The sequence below is a fragment of the Ictalurus punctatus genome, chromosome 11, assembly GCF_001660625.3.
Source record: "Ictalurus punctatus breed USDA103 chromosome 11, Coco_2.0, whole genome shotgun sequence".
In the NCBI taxonomy this organism is placed as follows: Eukaryota; Metazoa; Chordata; class Actinopteri; order Siluriformes; family Ictaluridae; genus Ictalurus; species Ictalurus punctatus.
In genome coordinates this window covers 7,382,401-7,399,091 of record NC_030426.2, presented here as the reverse complement: position 1 = coordinate 7,399,091, position 16,691 = coordinate 7,382,401, and the positions used below count along the sequence as shown (strand labels likewise).

At 40.0% G+C, this 16,691-nt stretch overlaps 1 protein-coding gene across 2 annotated transcripts in view; it reads right to left on the bottom strand.

Moving 5' to 3' along the window:
- The window catches only part of necab3 (N-terminal EF-hand calcium binding protein 3), a 50,433-nt gene that overhangs the window by 19,899 nt on the left and 13,843 nt on the right, over positions 1 to 16,691 (bottom strand). For both annotated transcript variants that reach the window (XM_017479205.3, XM_017479206.3), the window contains 2 exons: positions 3,517 to 3,625; positions 1,106 to 1,131 (listed from right to left, as the gene is read on the bottom strand). In XM_017479205.3, the coding sequence (XP_017334694.1) occupies positions 1,106 to 1,131; positions 3,517 to 3,625 (135 nt within the window). The remainder of the gene's footprint in view (positions 1 to 1,105; positions 1,132 to 3,516; positions 3,626 to 16,691) is intronic.

Genomic DNA, 16,691 nt, shown 5'->3' with positions numbered 1-16,691 from the left:
TAACCAATAAGCACCAACATCATGAGAATAAATGCTTTTCAAACAATTAATTGGGTTACTACTGCAAAATAAAAGCCCAGGCCTATCAGTAGAGTCTCATTCATAGTCTGAAATGACTTCTGGAGGCTGACGTCTTAGTCTGACACCAATCTGTTGCCCTGTGCAGATGACTCATGCACCATCTGTATTGCAGCAACTTTATTTGAACACTCTAACTCTGCTAACTCCACAGGCTCACCCAAAAAAAAACAATTTACTATCCGCACCAGGTTCCACATTTCTGCCTCCACAAGGCCCTGACACCTTTCAGAAATCCCAGGATGAACTGGTAAAGGACCCAGAAGTAGCCAGAACAAATTGTCATGGGACAAAGAACACAATTTTAGCGGAATTCACTTGTATGTGTTTATCATAAAGCTCTTGATGAGCTATAGCGCACCTATTATGGTTTTGAAATGTACCTAATTTTGTTTTAAAGATCTCATACAACAGATTTTACATGCATCCAAGGTCAAAAAACACTTTAATGTGCTCATAATTTAAACTGCAGCATTACCCCCCCCCCCAGTGTCACAAACGACTCGTTCAGTGATCCGTTCTAAAGGATTCATTCCAAACTCCTCCTTTCAGAGAGCATACTCTGCTCTGATTGGTCAGTCATCCCAGTCTGTTATGATTGGTCTACCGCTGTCAGCGTGTTTCAAAAAGGAAACGCCCACTACTATAACGAGTTTCAGCTCCGTCTGTTCTCGGGCAGCCGATGAAGAACAGAGGCGGGGCTTTTTATTACAAACCTACGTAGGTTAGTACAGGAAGTAAAGTCTGGAATCACTAACGACTCGTTTCAGCTGTTCAGAATCGCTTCCTTCGTTCGGGAATCAATAACTCCGTTTGTCATGAGCTTTGATTTTTGAAACTTTGCAGACTTTTTACATTCACAAGCAGCTCTATAACACACTACATGAAAGGTAATATTTGAAAAACCATAATAGGTGCACTTTAATGATCACTGAGTAGCTTAGCACCACTGTCCACTCTTATCAATAGTCCATTAGAGGAGTATAATGTCTTGTGAAGGAAACAGAAAGGAAGGATCTAAACCCACCTGATAACTTGTCGGTGTCAAGGTTGCTGTAAAGGAGAGCAGAAAACAAAAGAAGGACAAGTGGTTGATTAATACAAGGAGAGTGATATTTACTGTACTGGTTGTAACAGATCCTGGCAGTTTAAGCATATCCGTAGGGTTGGACTATAATTACTCACCCATCAAGATGATAATGCTATAATTGTGTGTCATGCAAGAATACGTCGGGTCCATAAGTGTTTGGACAGTGACACAACTTGGAATCATCTCCAAACCTTTTATCTCCTTAATTTCTCATGAAATATCGAGGAAGCAGGCCACACCCGGCCATGAAACTGCTTATCCAGTCAATTGTCCAATTACTTATGAGTCTACACTTCAATCACATCTTGATTGCTTCATTTCAAATCCACTGTGGTGGTGTACAGAAGCAAAATTATGTCACTGTCCAAACACTTATGGACTCGACTGTATATTTTCCACAATACAGCAATAAGCAGCTGAAAAGCAATATAGGGTGCACTTAAATATAAGCAGGAGAGATATGTACAGTTTAAATCATGTATGTAACTATATAGCTGTTTAGCTGTTCATAATTACCAAATTAACTGCAGTTGAAAACAAGATAATAGTCACAATCATATTCTGTCTAAAATGTGGCTTGCTCCGTGTGTGAAATGCCACATCAACTAACAGATCAAAACAAAATGTAATCTTGAGCAAAGAAGCTTGGACTAAATAATTGCTTGGACTTGTCTCAAGTGCTCCCTGGAGGCAGTAATGGAATTTTAATAGAGGTGAGACTCAGTGGGCTAAATTAAATGCAAAAATAGGGCTCTTTAATGATTTAGGTAATTAAATAGCACACGCACACATACACACGTTGTGGCCAAACTGTGCTACGAAATGGCATTTGCTTGACCCTGTTTGCTCAGAGTGATGGTGGTTTGTATCATGCACTCCTGTGAGATAGCTCTGTGTTCTTTCTTCATATTAAATGACTCCTAGATGACAAGTGAGGTTATGGCTAATTGATCTTTACAGACATGGTGTAGCTCATGTCTGTAAAGGGGTTGAATAATTTTGATTGCAACTGTATAGAGTGGTGCTTGAACCCTTTAGAATTTTCTACATTTCTGCATAAATATGACCTCAAACATCAGATTTTGGGGCGGCTGTGGCTCGGGTGGTGCCCTGCGATGGATTGACACCCTGTCCAGGGTGTACCCCACCTTGTGCCCGATGCTCCCTGGGATAGGCTCTAGGTTTCCCCGTGACCCTGAAGGAGGATAAGCGGTATAGAAGATGGATGGATGGATGGATGGATGTGGCTCAGGCGTTAGAGCGGGTTGTCCACTAATCGTAGGGTTGGCGGTTTGATTCCCGGCCCACATGACTCCACATACCGAAGTGTCCTTGGGCAAGACACTGAACCCCAAGTTGCTCCTGATGGAAAGTTAGCGCCTTGCATGGCAGCTCTGCTACCACTGGTGTGTGTGTGAATGGGTGAATGAGACACAGTGTATAGCGCTTTGGATAAAAGCGCTATATAAGTGCGCCATTTACCATTTTCACATTAAATATTATACTTGGTCAAAGAATGAGGATTGGTGGAGTCCAAAATGGTTTTCCAGCCTAATGAGCATCAACAACTCGTTTTCTGAGGTCCTCGGAAATCTCCTTTGTTTGTGCCATGCAACACTTCCACACACGTGAATATCTGACCCGTGGCTCGTTCACACCTGATTGTCATCCCATTGATTGAAAAAAAGTTCACATACTTTTGCCACTCACAGATATGTAACATTGGATCATTTTATTCTGTCCTTATCTTCTGTGGCAAAAAAGGAACATTAACCAGGTTGAGAAATGCACCAGTCTCTGCACATCTCATGGTTGGATTAATGATTTAATGAGGCGAGTTGGGTTTCAGTTGTAGAGAACCAGATGCATGCTGGGCATGGAATAGATCTCTATGTCAGGACTATGGGACTCCAATTTACCGTAGATTTCTGAATACAGTAATTACTAAGCAATTGGTTGCCATGATTGCAGATTGTGCGCCCTTTTAGAAGAGTTTGTGAAGTGTTTTGATCATACAATGAAAAACCAAAATTGAAACCATTCCCATGTGGTCCTGCACTGCAGTGATTTTTAAGCCATAAAACCAAGTCTTTCATATGTTCTTTCAAACCCGATCCTTTGAGCTAAAGACAGAACTTTCTCTTTTGTAAGCTGTATATGGAATTTTCACTGTTGCCTTGATTTTTTTTTATTTATTTTACCATGACAACATTTTTATTTATTTATTATTCAAAAGTCTTTAAAGCCAAGCTGAGCTTGTCTCAGAGAACAGTAATTAAGGGGAACCACAAAGATCACACGTATAGTATAGATTTAAAAATGAGGGATAAACTTCAGGTAGTACACACTTTGTCTGTCGCCCATCAATTGAGTAGAACAGCTCCTGAAGCTCTTCTGTCGTGAGAATCCCATCAGAAAAGTAAGCCTTGAATTCCTCAAAGGAGAGCTTCCCATCATCTACAACAAAGAGAAAAAAGGTTTGACGACTATAATTTTTAAAGGAGATGAAGCCAAGCACTTACCCACAAATATTTCAAAGTCATATTTAAAGCTGCAGTGTGGAACTTTTTTGGTTAAAAATGAAAAAAATCAATTATTGAGCAAGTACATAAAAAATAAAAAAAAAATCAGTGTTCAGAACTGTCTCCTTTACCTCACCCCAATTCACAACGCTACGCTTATAATAATTTATATATTGAGCTGTCGGGAAACATCAGTTGACGTCATTCGTCTTTGTGTGGTTACATCACGTCCTTAAACAGAAAGAAGAAGAGCTGGCTACTATATTGCCGTGTGAGGGCTGAGGATGGTGGTTTTTGCAGCTTGCTTTTAATTTTTAATTGCTTTTTTTTTTTTTTTTTTTACCTGGATAGTTCTAAACACAAACATCGTTCACATCTGGGGAATCAGCTGTTGTCAAAACCAAGAAATCGAGAGAGAGAGAGAGAGAGAGTAACTCACCTCTACTCCAAGAAAACCATATCCACCGCCACTTCCATTGTCAAGTATTGCAGCTAATATACAATCCCATACGTAAACCTCAAAGCATCAGATTCATCCGCGCAGAGAAGCAGTGCCGAAGCACAAGCCACGTAAAAAAAATAATAAAATAACTCTGCAATTAACTGGGAATTTTATGTTTCAGACAGATTGGTGTTAGGCAAAAGTTCTGCAGCTTTAATATGTCTATAATGAATAAATATGATTATTATTTATAACTTCAATAATCACTGCTCTTATTGTGCTATTCATCTAAATTGTATATTGTTGAGTCTTGTAAAAAAAAAAAAAAAATAGATTCAAACATGATATATGAAATATAATATATAAAAACGTCCTGCTGCCAAACACTACTGGAAACAGTACTTGGATTTGACAAGTTTTCCCTCATCAGTTCAGTTCTTGCAATCCAATTATCACACAAATGACTTGGAGTCATATATCAGTCCTTTATACATGAAGTAGCATCTGGCTTTTGTGCCCTTGAATCTCTGCTTGTGCAGTATCTTTCATCAATCATGCTGATAGGGAGCCTTACAGAGCACACACACTGGAAGAACTCAAATATCAAATCACCAGTTTGAGCCCTTAGTGCACAGCTTGATGGTGCCGTATGTGACCTAAATCACAGCAGGCCTGCGCACTGAGCATCCCTCTCCTCTGGGCACTTTCATTCATTTTTCCACTTTTTGTATTCAATCGCTGCATTGGGCTGCTCAATCATAATTACCCAACATCAAGTACATGTTGCACTTCATGATTACAGGACAAATTTAACATTAGAAGAAAGAAAAGAAAAAAATCTATCATTTGAGGTTCACACCTCAATGGAACACATGCTTCTTAAGCTGCAGAGTCTGTGATGATGGATGCAGTTTCTTGCCTGAGCATGGACCTGCCTTATTTGAGCTTAGAAAAGTTTCGGTTGTAAATTAGATGAGACAGCTGACAGACAGACTCCAAGGAAGAGGGAAGATTGAGTCAACATGCAGAGCCAGAGAGGAGGGAATCTGATTTATCTCAGACGAGTTATCTAACTGTGACCCTGCTTAAAAAGGAGTGGGATATAATCAAAAAAAGAGCAGCAAAGTCTAAGCCTGAGTGAAGGATGGCTTTGTATGTGAGAATGATACTTATCACAATATAGTGACTAGGAAAGGTCCAGGAAAAAAACAAAATGACATTTTACTGAATTCGCCTCAATTTTGCCTCATTGAAGAGAAATAGTTTGGAAAAAAAAAAAGATCTCCATATGTTCATAATCAGTTTGCTTAAGATTGCCTAATATTTTCTAATTCCATTTATAGGTTGTATGATAGCATGATTCTGAAACAGGAAGTAACTTTGGAGTATTGTAATCAGTGAAGAAAGTAACGCAATTGTCACACCCAGGTAGGACATACTACCTCCACTGCAGCACTGCAACTCTTTATTCATCACCCATCAAAAACTTCCTGTTTATACACTATAGCCAGTTCAAACATCAAACTTTGTCACTACATTAGGTGACTTTATAGACCCCTATAGTGACTTAATTTCAAAACAGAGCCTAGCAACAAAACTTTCTGAGTTGCAAGTTAGCGACTGTCCTGCACTCGATATGGCTCTCCAGTTCACATCATAGCTGCTGGTTATATGAGCTGAGAGAGCAGGTTTCTTTAATTCACCAGCAATGTGTAAAGCCTGACTGAGTTGCACTTGGACAAGGCAATGCTCCCAACAACCAATCAATGATCACCATTGTTCCCAAAGACCAATCACTAATCAATATTGTTCCCAATGACCAATGACTAAAATCATGGTCCCCAAGACCAATCACTGATCACCACTGTTCCCCAAGACCACTCACTGATCACCACTGTTCCCCAAGACCACTCACTGATCACCACTGTTCCCCAAGACCACTCACTGATCACCATTGTTCCCCAAGACCACTCGCTGATCACCATTGTTCCCAAAGACCACTCACTAATCAATATTGTTCCCAATGACCAATGACTAAAAATTATGGTCCCCAAGACCAATCACTGATCACCATTGTTCCCCAAGACCACTCACTGATCACCATTGTTCCCCAAGACCAATCACTGATCACCATTGTTCCCCAAGACCATTCACTGATCACCATTGTTCCCAAAGACCAATCACTGATCATCATTTTTCCTAATGACCAATGGCTAAACACCATGGTCCTCAAGACCAATTACTGATCACCATAAATTAGTCTATGATGCCATCTAACAACTTCTAGCTACTTTTTTGAGCATGTGTTAGCTACTTTCTCTGAAAAGAGCTGGCAACACTGAGTCAAGTCTTGCCAATTTTAATGTTTGTTAAAATCTGAGCCTTGCATTCTGTAATTGCTGTTTCTGTGTTGTGCTCCTTGCTTTGTTGATTGACTAATCTTTGGATTTGCCTTTTGTCTGGTCTGTTTGTGAATAGTTTTGACTCTGAATTTGAATTGGCTTGGATTTTGTAAATAAACCTTCTGCCCATGTATTCTCACACATCAAGAGTCTTGTCTGTTCCAATAGGTTTACCAGTTCATCGACCAAATCAAGATCTAATACCACCATTAAATAATATTTATGCATCTAATATTTTTAGTAGGAAATATTACTTGACACAAAAAGGTGGGTAAACCATGAAAAGACCTAACTATGCAAAAAAAAGATCAATGAAAAACAGAAGAAAATATCTTTAGAGATAATCCAGGACACCGACCTGTTGGCTAAATGATCAGACTTATAATTACCCAGCAGGGTGAAAAGGTCCATATTATGGTCTGTCAGAACAACATCCAGGAACCCAGCCTCTGCTTGGTTATTTCAAGGACAAATTTGGCAGCCACCTGGTCCCAAGCAGCTTTGCAGAAGAAGGCATCCCTGATCCGCATCTTTAATCTACTCCCCTTTAGACTTATTTCTTTAAAAAGTCAAGGACTACATCTTTTTCTATCTTTGAGGGGATCAGGAAACAGGAAAGCATAGAATTTACAATACGCAGACAAAGAAAAAGAGAATACACCACTATATCTTTTTTCCGGAAATCCACTTATCTGGAATAAAAGCGCTTACCAGCCTCATTTTTCTCACTTGACGTGTCTGTAGCATCACTGAAGGCTTTGGAAAAGTAGAAGCCACTAATGCACAGTATTTGGGCGTTTTCTGCTATATTGCTGCTTGTGCATGGGTTTGGCCGTGCTATGGGGATGTCTTTGACAGTGCTAGGGCAGTCTCACACACAGAGGTAGAATAGATGAGTACCTAAACAGGAAAGTGCATACCAGAAAGGACACAGTTTCATGGATTATTATTGCGAGGTCAGCTCGAAGAGGTCTCAGCAGGGGAGATGTGCTGTCAAGCAAAATTCTAGTGCTGTGTAAGAGCTTCACTCTGCACACTTCAGTCTGTAGGATGGTGTTTGATGCACACCCTACATGTAGATTAAATTCCCCAGGGATTTCATCTACTCTTCTGCTCTGTCCTACTCAGGCTAAATCTAATGGGCTGGTTTGTCTTATTCTCAGAGCAGCAACAACCCTAGGGGTGGAAAATCCTTCAATACTTCTTTAATATATATATATATATATATATATATATATATATATATATATATATATATATATATATATATATATATATATATATTATAGTACTTCTTTACGATAATGAAGTATTATTAGTTTTTTTTTGTTTTGTTTTTTTAAAATATTTTACTTGGGTGTTATTGAAATGGAATACTTTCTACTCTTAGTTCAATTTCCAAGAATACTCATTTACATACATTTTTATTTAGACCTTCAATGTAGGGCATTAATCAGAGAGGCAACAAATAGATCAAAGATAACCCTGAAGGAGCTGCAAAGCTCCACAGCGGAGATTGGCGTATCTGTCCATAGGACCACTTTAAGCCGTACACTCCATAGAGCTGGGCTTTATGGAAGAGTGGCCAGAAAAAAAGCCACTGCTTAAAGAAAAAATAAGCAAACATGTTGCTGTTTGTCAGAAGGCATGTGGGAGACTACCGAAACATATGGAAGAAGGTATTCTGGTCAGATGAGACTAAAATTGGGCTTTTGGGCTATCAAGGAAAACACTACAGTATATCTGACGCAAAGCCAACACCTCGCATCACCCTGAGAAGAACATCCCCACAGTGAAACATGGTGGTGACAGCATCATGCTGTGGGGATGTTTTTCCATCAGCAGGGACTGGGAATCTGGTCAGAATTGTTAGAATGATGGATGGCACTAAATACAGGGAAATTCTTGAGGGAAACCTGTTTCAGCCTTCCAGAGATTTGAGACTGAGACGGAGGTTCACCGTCCAGCAGGACCCTAAGCATACTGCGAAAGAAACACTTGAGTGGTTAAAGGGGAAGCATTTAAATGTCTTGGAATGGCCTAGTCAAAGCCCAGACCTCAATCCAATTGAGAATCTGTGGTATGACTTAAAGATTGCTGTACACCAGCAGAGCCCATCCAACTTGAAGGAGCTAGAACAGTTTTGCCTTGAAGAATGGGCAAAAATCCCAGTGGCTAGATGTGCCAAGGTTATAGAGACGTACCCCAAGATACTTGCAGCTGCAAAAGGTGGCTCTACAAAGTGTTGACTTTTGGGGGGCGGGATGTGTGTGTGTGTTTGTGTGTGTAAGGGGGGGGGGGGGGGGGGGGTTATGCATGTTCAAGTTTTCTGTTTTTTTTTTTTGTCTTATTTCCTGTTTGTTTCACAATAAAAAATATTTTGCATCTTCAAAGTGGTAGGCATGTCGTGTAAATCAAATGATACAAACCCCCCAAGAATCCATTTTAATTTCAAGTTTGTAAGGCAACAAAATAGAAAAAAAATGCCAAGAGGGGTGAATACTTTCACAAGGCACTGTAATAGTTCATCGACCATATTAAGATCTAATACCACCATTAAATAATATTTATGCATCTAATATTTTTAGTAGGAAATATTACTTTACACAAAAAGGTGGGTAAACCATGAAAAGACCTAACTATGCAAAAAAAAAGATCAATGAAAAACAGAAGAAAATATCTTTAGAGATAATCCAGGACACCGACCTGTTGGCTAAATGATCAGACTTATAATTACCCAGCAGGGTGAAAAGGTCCATATTATGGTCTGTCAGAACAACATCCAGGAACCCAGCCTCTGCTTGGTTATTTCAAGGACAAATTTGGCAGCCACCTGGTCCCAAGCAGCTTTGCAGAAGAAGGCATCCCTGATCCGCATCTTTAATCTACTCCCCTTTAGACTTATTTCTTTAAAAAGTCAAGGACTACATCTTTTTCTATCTTTGAGGGGATCAGGAAACAGGAAAGCATACAATTTACAATACGCAGACAAAGAAAAAGAGAATAAACCACTATATCTTTTTTCCGGAAATCCACTTATCTGGAATAAAAGCGCTTACCAGCCTCATTTTTCTCACTTGACGTGTCTGTAGCATCACTGAAGGCTTTGGAAAACTAGAAGCCACTAATGCACAGTATTTGGGCATTTTCTGCTATATTGCTGCTTGTGCATGGGTTTGGCCGTGCTATGGGGATGTCTTTGACAGTGCTAGGGCAGTCTCACACACAGAGGTAGAATAGATGAGTACCTAAACAGGAAAGTGCATACCAGAAAGGACACAGTTTCATGGATTATTATTGCGAGGTCAGCTCTAAGAGGTCTCAGCAGGGGAGATGTGCTGTCAAGCAAAATTCTAGTGCTGTGTAAGAGCTTCACTCTGCACACTTCAGTCTGTAGGATGGTGTCTGATGCACACCCTACATGTAGATTAAATTCCCCAGGGATTTCATCTACTCTTCTGCTCTGTCCTACTCAGGCTAAATCTAATGGGCTGGTTTGTCTTATTCTCAGAGCAGCAACAACCCCAGGGGTGGAAAATCCTTCAATAATTGTACTTCTTTACTATAGTGAGGTATTATGTTGGGTTTTTTTTATATTATATATTTTACTCGGGTGTTATTGAGATTGAATACTTTGTACTCTTAATTCAATTTCCAAGAAAAAAAAAGTGTGCCTTTTACTCATTTACATACAATTTTTATTTAGACCTTCAAAGTAATTTCAAAGGTCTCTTCTTCTCTCATTCATCCATTGACTCCCATGCATTTAATTTTTTATAGGCATTTTATTCACATTTCAGTTCAAAGCATCCAATCAAATTAATCACTGTAGAAAAAAAAAAACCTATGAAGTTTCATGCAGATTCATTATCGTCTGTGACCTACTTAATTTCATCAGTTAAAAACATTTACATTTTTAATAGCCGAGTACACCGAGTAGATTGACTACATTTTTGGTGGAAACGTCCACTTTTAATTAGTATGTTTTTGACACACTCTCTGTATTTTAATTTCAGTATAATTTATCAGTATTTTTCCACAGCTGTACAAAACAACGCTGTCTTTGAGGATTACACATTTTGAATGAATAATGTACTGGATGCTTCTCATCTGTACTAGAAGTTTCTAGTACATATTCTCCATTACCGTATTTTGTATGACTGCATTGTTCGTTGCACTGATGTAAAGGGTGAAATAAACCATTTTGGAAAAATATCAGAAAGACCTCAGCCTCGCGTTCCAATAATCCTTTCAAATCTCCCAAAGTTCTGTCCATCAACTATGTCATATAAGTGGGAGCACAATAAAACATTTTCTAACTGAATGACTTTCCAGCGCTTTCCCGTTAGCTAGCTTGTTAGCTTGTTCATGTATTCATTCATCTTCGGTAATTACTTATCTTGCTCAGGGTCGCTGTGAATCTAGATCTTCAAATGGAGATACACACTAAATGGGATGCCAGTCCATCACAGGTCACCATGCACACACAATTCTTATACTCATTCCCTGCACAATTTACTGTAGCCACTCTACCTCCTTTTTAGAAGGTAGGAAGACACTAGAGAACCCAGAGAAACCCACACAGATATGGTGACAACAAGTTGAGCTGAACTCAGGATTGAACCAGGACCCTGGAGCTGTGATGCAGCACCACTTGGTCTGTAAAATATTTATGAGAATCTAGTAATGAAATTGTGTCAGCTTGCATGTCTCAGTGAAGTAGCTGGCTACATAAAACTTGATCTGAAATTAGTACGCTCACAAAGTCTACACTTGTTATGTTCGACTCGATCCCTCAGGGCTCAGCTAACTAACCGATTTCACTTGAGCTAATCAGCCACAAGTTGCAACAGGGATTCCCCCAATGGGAAATCATGAGACACAGTGAACAGGTGTGTGCTAAGTATTGGAAGGCAGTATTGGAAGGCATCCAATACAGGTTTGTGACACTTTCACCACAACACGCTAGAACAGCACTACTGTCATTCTTCTTCTTCATCATCAGCAACCTCTTGTTAAATAAAGCTTACTTTCTGGGAAGAAATTATGCTTGCTTATATTGGGGTTTGTTCATATGCCCATGCAATCGAGCCTGCCCGCTGCCTTGAATGATCAGTGAGCTAGAAATCCAATAGCGGTTATGTAAATTAAGAATGGAGCCTAGACTGATTCACCACTAGACCGGGTTTACAGTTTTTCTCAAATGCACGGACACTAAAACTGGAACAATCAACACGATATCCATAAGCTTCAATTCCGTTCTCAAAAGGATGACACATTGATCAGAACTATTGTTTTCACTTGTGTTACAGGTTGGCTGCATTATTAGAGTAGAATTACACACAAATCCCATTGTGCGCTCGTTTAAGTGCAAACACTAGGCGACAAAATGACACACCAGGCAGAATATCACGATGCGTAAAAAGAGCCACGTCTGGACACCAAGCAGCAGGAAGAACAAGCATATCAGAAGAACAGCTATATCAAATGAAATTAAGGCCAATGTGATTAACCATATCCATTGTCCAGGAACTCACAATGAGAGAAGCTCGGCACTACTAGCAACACTGTACGTCAGTGCACTACATGGAGAAACAGTAAGGACTGTGTTTTTACTCTGAAGTGAATATACTTACTGTATCGCGTAATCATATACTGTAGCCCTGTATGACTTGTAGTACTAGTTGTTAAAAAAAGGATGATAATAGCCCCAATAAAGTAACGGTACTCATCATTCTGCAGAATTGCAGACAATGACTCTCGTCTGATGAAAAAGAAACAGCAACTGTGAAAATGGTCACGTGAACATAATTCACCTAGGAGAAATTCAAAGCATAGCATATTTCCCCTGCTACAAACATCTTGTGTGATGTGAACGAGGTCATGTGACTCCCCAGAGCACACATGTAACAGGTATTTAGTATTTAGGTTTGTTCAGATGAATGTGATGTCTTGTGATTGTTCTAGGTTTTGAGGAAACGGGGTAATATTCAGTGTAGTGTGTTGAAGTAACGGAGGTAAACTGTAAAATGGGTAGGATTATATTTCTGCAAAGTAACATTTTGTTTACTATAACCTCGCAAATATTTAAGGAAAAAGACATGTAGGTTAGAATTACCTAAGCAGTGTTGAAGTAATTCTTCAATTAACCAGTCAAAAAAAAGTCTGTAAACAAAACATGATATAACACCAGAATAAAAACACAGATATTAAGCATTAATAATTGATTTCAAGCTTTTGTGTACATAGGATTGGCAGAGGATTTGGAGCTTTGAAATCTCAAATCTGATCTGTCCAGCCGTCCCAATCGCACACAGCCTGGTGTTGATCCTTTCTTCTGTTCACTCTGCTTATTTCCACATTCTTTCTGCTGTGCTTTTGTAGCTTCCATCAATCTCCCCTGCTCTCCTCTCCTCTCCTCTCCTCTCCTCTCCTCTCTCAGCACCCATCGCACTCAAATGAGCTCATTTTTCTATCTAGATCCCTCAATTTTACTAAGTTTGGGAATGAACTAAGAATGAACTTTTTTGTGTTGGGCTTATTCTTTGTCTTGATGATTATTGCTTTATAATAAGAATGTTGCAACTGCATCACCAAAGTAAACATACAGATCTGATTTTAAGTTTATTTCTACACTCACCTAATTACTCAGCCCTCAGTTAGACTGTACGCTACGAGAGGTACTGCATTTCTCAGCTCTGCGCACACACTGGAAGTAATTTTTCGGCAGCTTAAACCAATTATTGTGTTGTTGTTGTTGTTATTGTTGTTGTTATTGGTCCGGCCTTTTATTACCACTTTATGGGAATAACTAAAGCACGATGCAGAAAATAATGCAAGCTCGGCTATATTAAACTGTCACTAAGAGTTAGAGATTTAAGTTAACACATTTGATACTGTCAAAACTCCAAATTAAGCCTATATTTATGAAAATGTTTTATGCATGAAATGCTAGAGCATGCAATCTGTTATGTATCCGCTGTTAGAATGGCCAGTAAGATTGATTCTACTAAGACGTCTGGTTAAACTTGGCTGATAGCACTGTCAGATTAAGTCACCATCTGAGCAGACACCTCACAAGTCTCATCAAAAAGCCCAACGACTGAGTAGTTCAGTAACAAAGAAAATGCACAAATCAAGTTCTTATTAGATCAAGAGTCTTATGTCCAATCAAGTAAATGGATTGGAAGACACTAATATGGCATTATAACGGCGCAGATGAATCCTCGTATCTGATTGGTCAGTAGATGTGCATTATTTTTGTATAACAGCTTGTTTCAATTGTTTCTATAGTAACGGCTCATACGCAGGGACTTGTACGGCAGACACAACAAAATCTAAGACTAATAATAAACAGATGTTGTTAAACAAAAACCATGTTGTTTAAGAAAGTAAAAGATATAATCGTGGATGTGATCATTTTTTTCAGCAGACATTTATTTAAAGGGGTAATGACATGTTTTTATTTTTATTTTATTATCTTCCCTAAGGTGTACTTATAATATTAGTAAAGTTTTTTGCATAAAAAGCATACCAAATTTTGTCATTTATAACCTTTTCCCACCCTTTGTGAAACCTTTAAGACTTCAATGTAACCACCCACTGCTATGATTGGTCAACATCATTGCCTATGAATTAATTAACACCCCCCGCCATAGCACGGGCAGAACTGTTTTCAGTGACTGGGCGCCAGTGGGCGGGGCCAACGGTGCGATGATGTAAAAGTAGGTGTCGGTGTCTTGCTCTTTTTATACTGAGGAGGACATATTAAGCGGTGAAACTTGCAGGATGTTTTAATGGTACGAAAGATATGTCAAAAGATCAAGGAAATTCTCTCATGTCATGACATCTTTAACATTTAAGGAAGGAGTCTCTGTTGTCAGTGTTTGCAATAGTCAAAGATGCCCAGCTCAGGTAAGTCTTCAGGACAGAGGAGACTGAGAGAGAGAGAGAGAAAAAGAGAGAGAGCGCGAGAGAGTGTGTGTGTGTGAGAGAGAGAGAGAGAGAGAGAGAGAGAGAGAGAGAGAGAGAGGGTGGTGAGGCTGGTTATCACAGCTACACATGTGATATCAAATCCCAGCACTGCCACTGCTGGGACCTTGAGCAGGGCCCTGTGATGGCGGGCCTGCAGCCCACAAACACAACGTGTATCACGCTCCTCGTGCAACTGCCGGCGGGGTGCTGAACAGACAGCGCCACTTCAGCACCCTGGTTGTTTTGGACAGCAAAAGCGCACATGGCTGCAAGGCAGGGAGGTAGAAATACACATGGCTGGCAGCTGATGATTGGAGCGGCATTTCCTCACTGTCTGGGAGAAGAGGAGTGGCTATAAAAGGGCGCAGCAAAGACGGCGTCGTGAGTTCAATCTCCGTGAACACAGTGAGTGATAGGTCTCTCTCTCTCTCTCTCTGTTTTCAGATGCGGAGAACGACGAAGACGACGCCGAGCCCAGAGGAGAAACTCCCCAGCTGCGCTGCACCCCCGCCAGGCCTCCTGAGTCCCGCCACATGGCCGCCCCACCCCATTCATCGCACCCCACTTCAGAAAGACAACACACCTTCACTTCCCGTTTTTCTCCTGACTTTAAATTAAAAAAATCGCCACATTTGTGCACCAGCTCTGCCTCAGAAGTGTCTGTGCTCTACCTGTCTCGCTATAGCCTTTAACCCTCAATTGCTCAGTTGTACAAATGAGATAAATGTAAGTCGCTCTGGATAAGGGCGTCCGACCAGTGTCATAAATGTAAATGTTGAAGGTTGCCTTCATGAAATAGCAAGACTAATGTCACAAACAACAATGGGCTTGTACAAAATATTAGAAAACAATACAGTGCCCTCCACTAATACTGGCACCGTTGGTAAATATGAGCAAAGAAGGCTGTGAAAAATTCTCTTTATTGTTTAAACTTTTGATCTTTTGTTAAAAAATTTCACAAAAATACTCCGCACGCATGGGTATATAACAACTGCACACACAACACAGGTTTATCCCCCAAAAATATTGATTATATTTGTTAAATATAGGAGGGCATCAATTACTGGCTCCCCTATGAATTCATGAGAAAAATATATTCGAAGTATACTCCCATGTCTATTTTAAAACTTTTTAATACACCTGGGTGACTAGGAACAGAAATTGTTCAACCATGACTTCCTGTTTCACAGGGGTATAAATATGAGGTAACGCACAGGCCAAATTCCCTTAGTCATTTAGCCCACGACATATGTCCCTGCAGTTTGCGCCTGGTTTTCCACTGAAACTAAGCAGAGTTGAGCCTGGCCATTACCTGGATGGGAGACCTCCTGGGGAAAACTAAAGTTGCTGCTGGAAGTGGTATTAGTGAGGCGAGCAGGGGGTGCTCACCCTATGGTCAGTGTGAGGCCTAATGCCTCTATACACTATACTGTAAAAATCTTTCGGATGAGAGATTAAACTGAGATCATGACTCTCTTTGGTCATTATAAATCCCAGGAAAATTATCGTAAAAGAGTAGGGGTGTACCCAGGTGTCCTGGCAAAATTTCCCCATTGGCCCTTCTCTATCATACCCCCTAATAATCCCCATCTCTGAATTGGCTACATCACTCTCTTCTCTTCCCCACTTATAGCTGGTGTGTGTTGGGCGTTCTGGCACACTAGGGCTGTGGTCACATCATCCAGATGGATGATACACACCGGTGGTGGTTGAGGAAATTCCCCCTCCAATACTATGTAAAGTGCTTTGAGTGTCTAGAAAAGCGCTATATAAATATAACTCTAACTAATAACAATGGGTAAGACCAAGGAATGTTCTCAGATCTCTTGCCGTGTATTTTCCAACCTCATCAGGCATTATAGGAGAAGACTCAGAGCTGTTATCTAGGCAAAGGGAGGTGACTAAAAGGGTGGCAATAATTGTTGCACACTTATATTTAAGTTGTTGTTTTTTGATAAACCTGTTTTGTTTGCAGTTGTTTGATATCCATGAGATTAAAACAAACAATGAGAAAAACTGCTGGAAAACAACTTAGTCTCTCATTCTCTCTCTCTCTCTCTCTCTCTCTCTCTCTCTCTCTCTCTCTCTCTCTCTCTCTCTCTCTCTCAAAACTCTCTGAACAGAAGAAGAGGACAACATGTCCAGGAAGCCATCAATGTTTGATGTTTATCATTTGATAGACC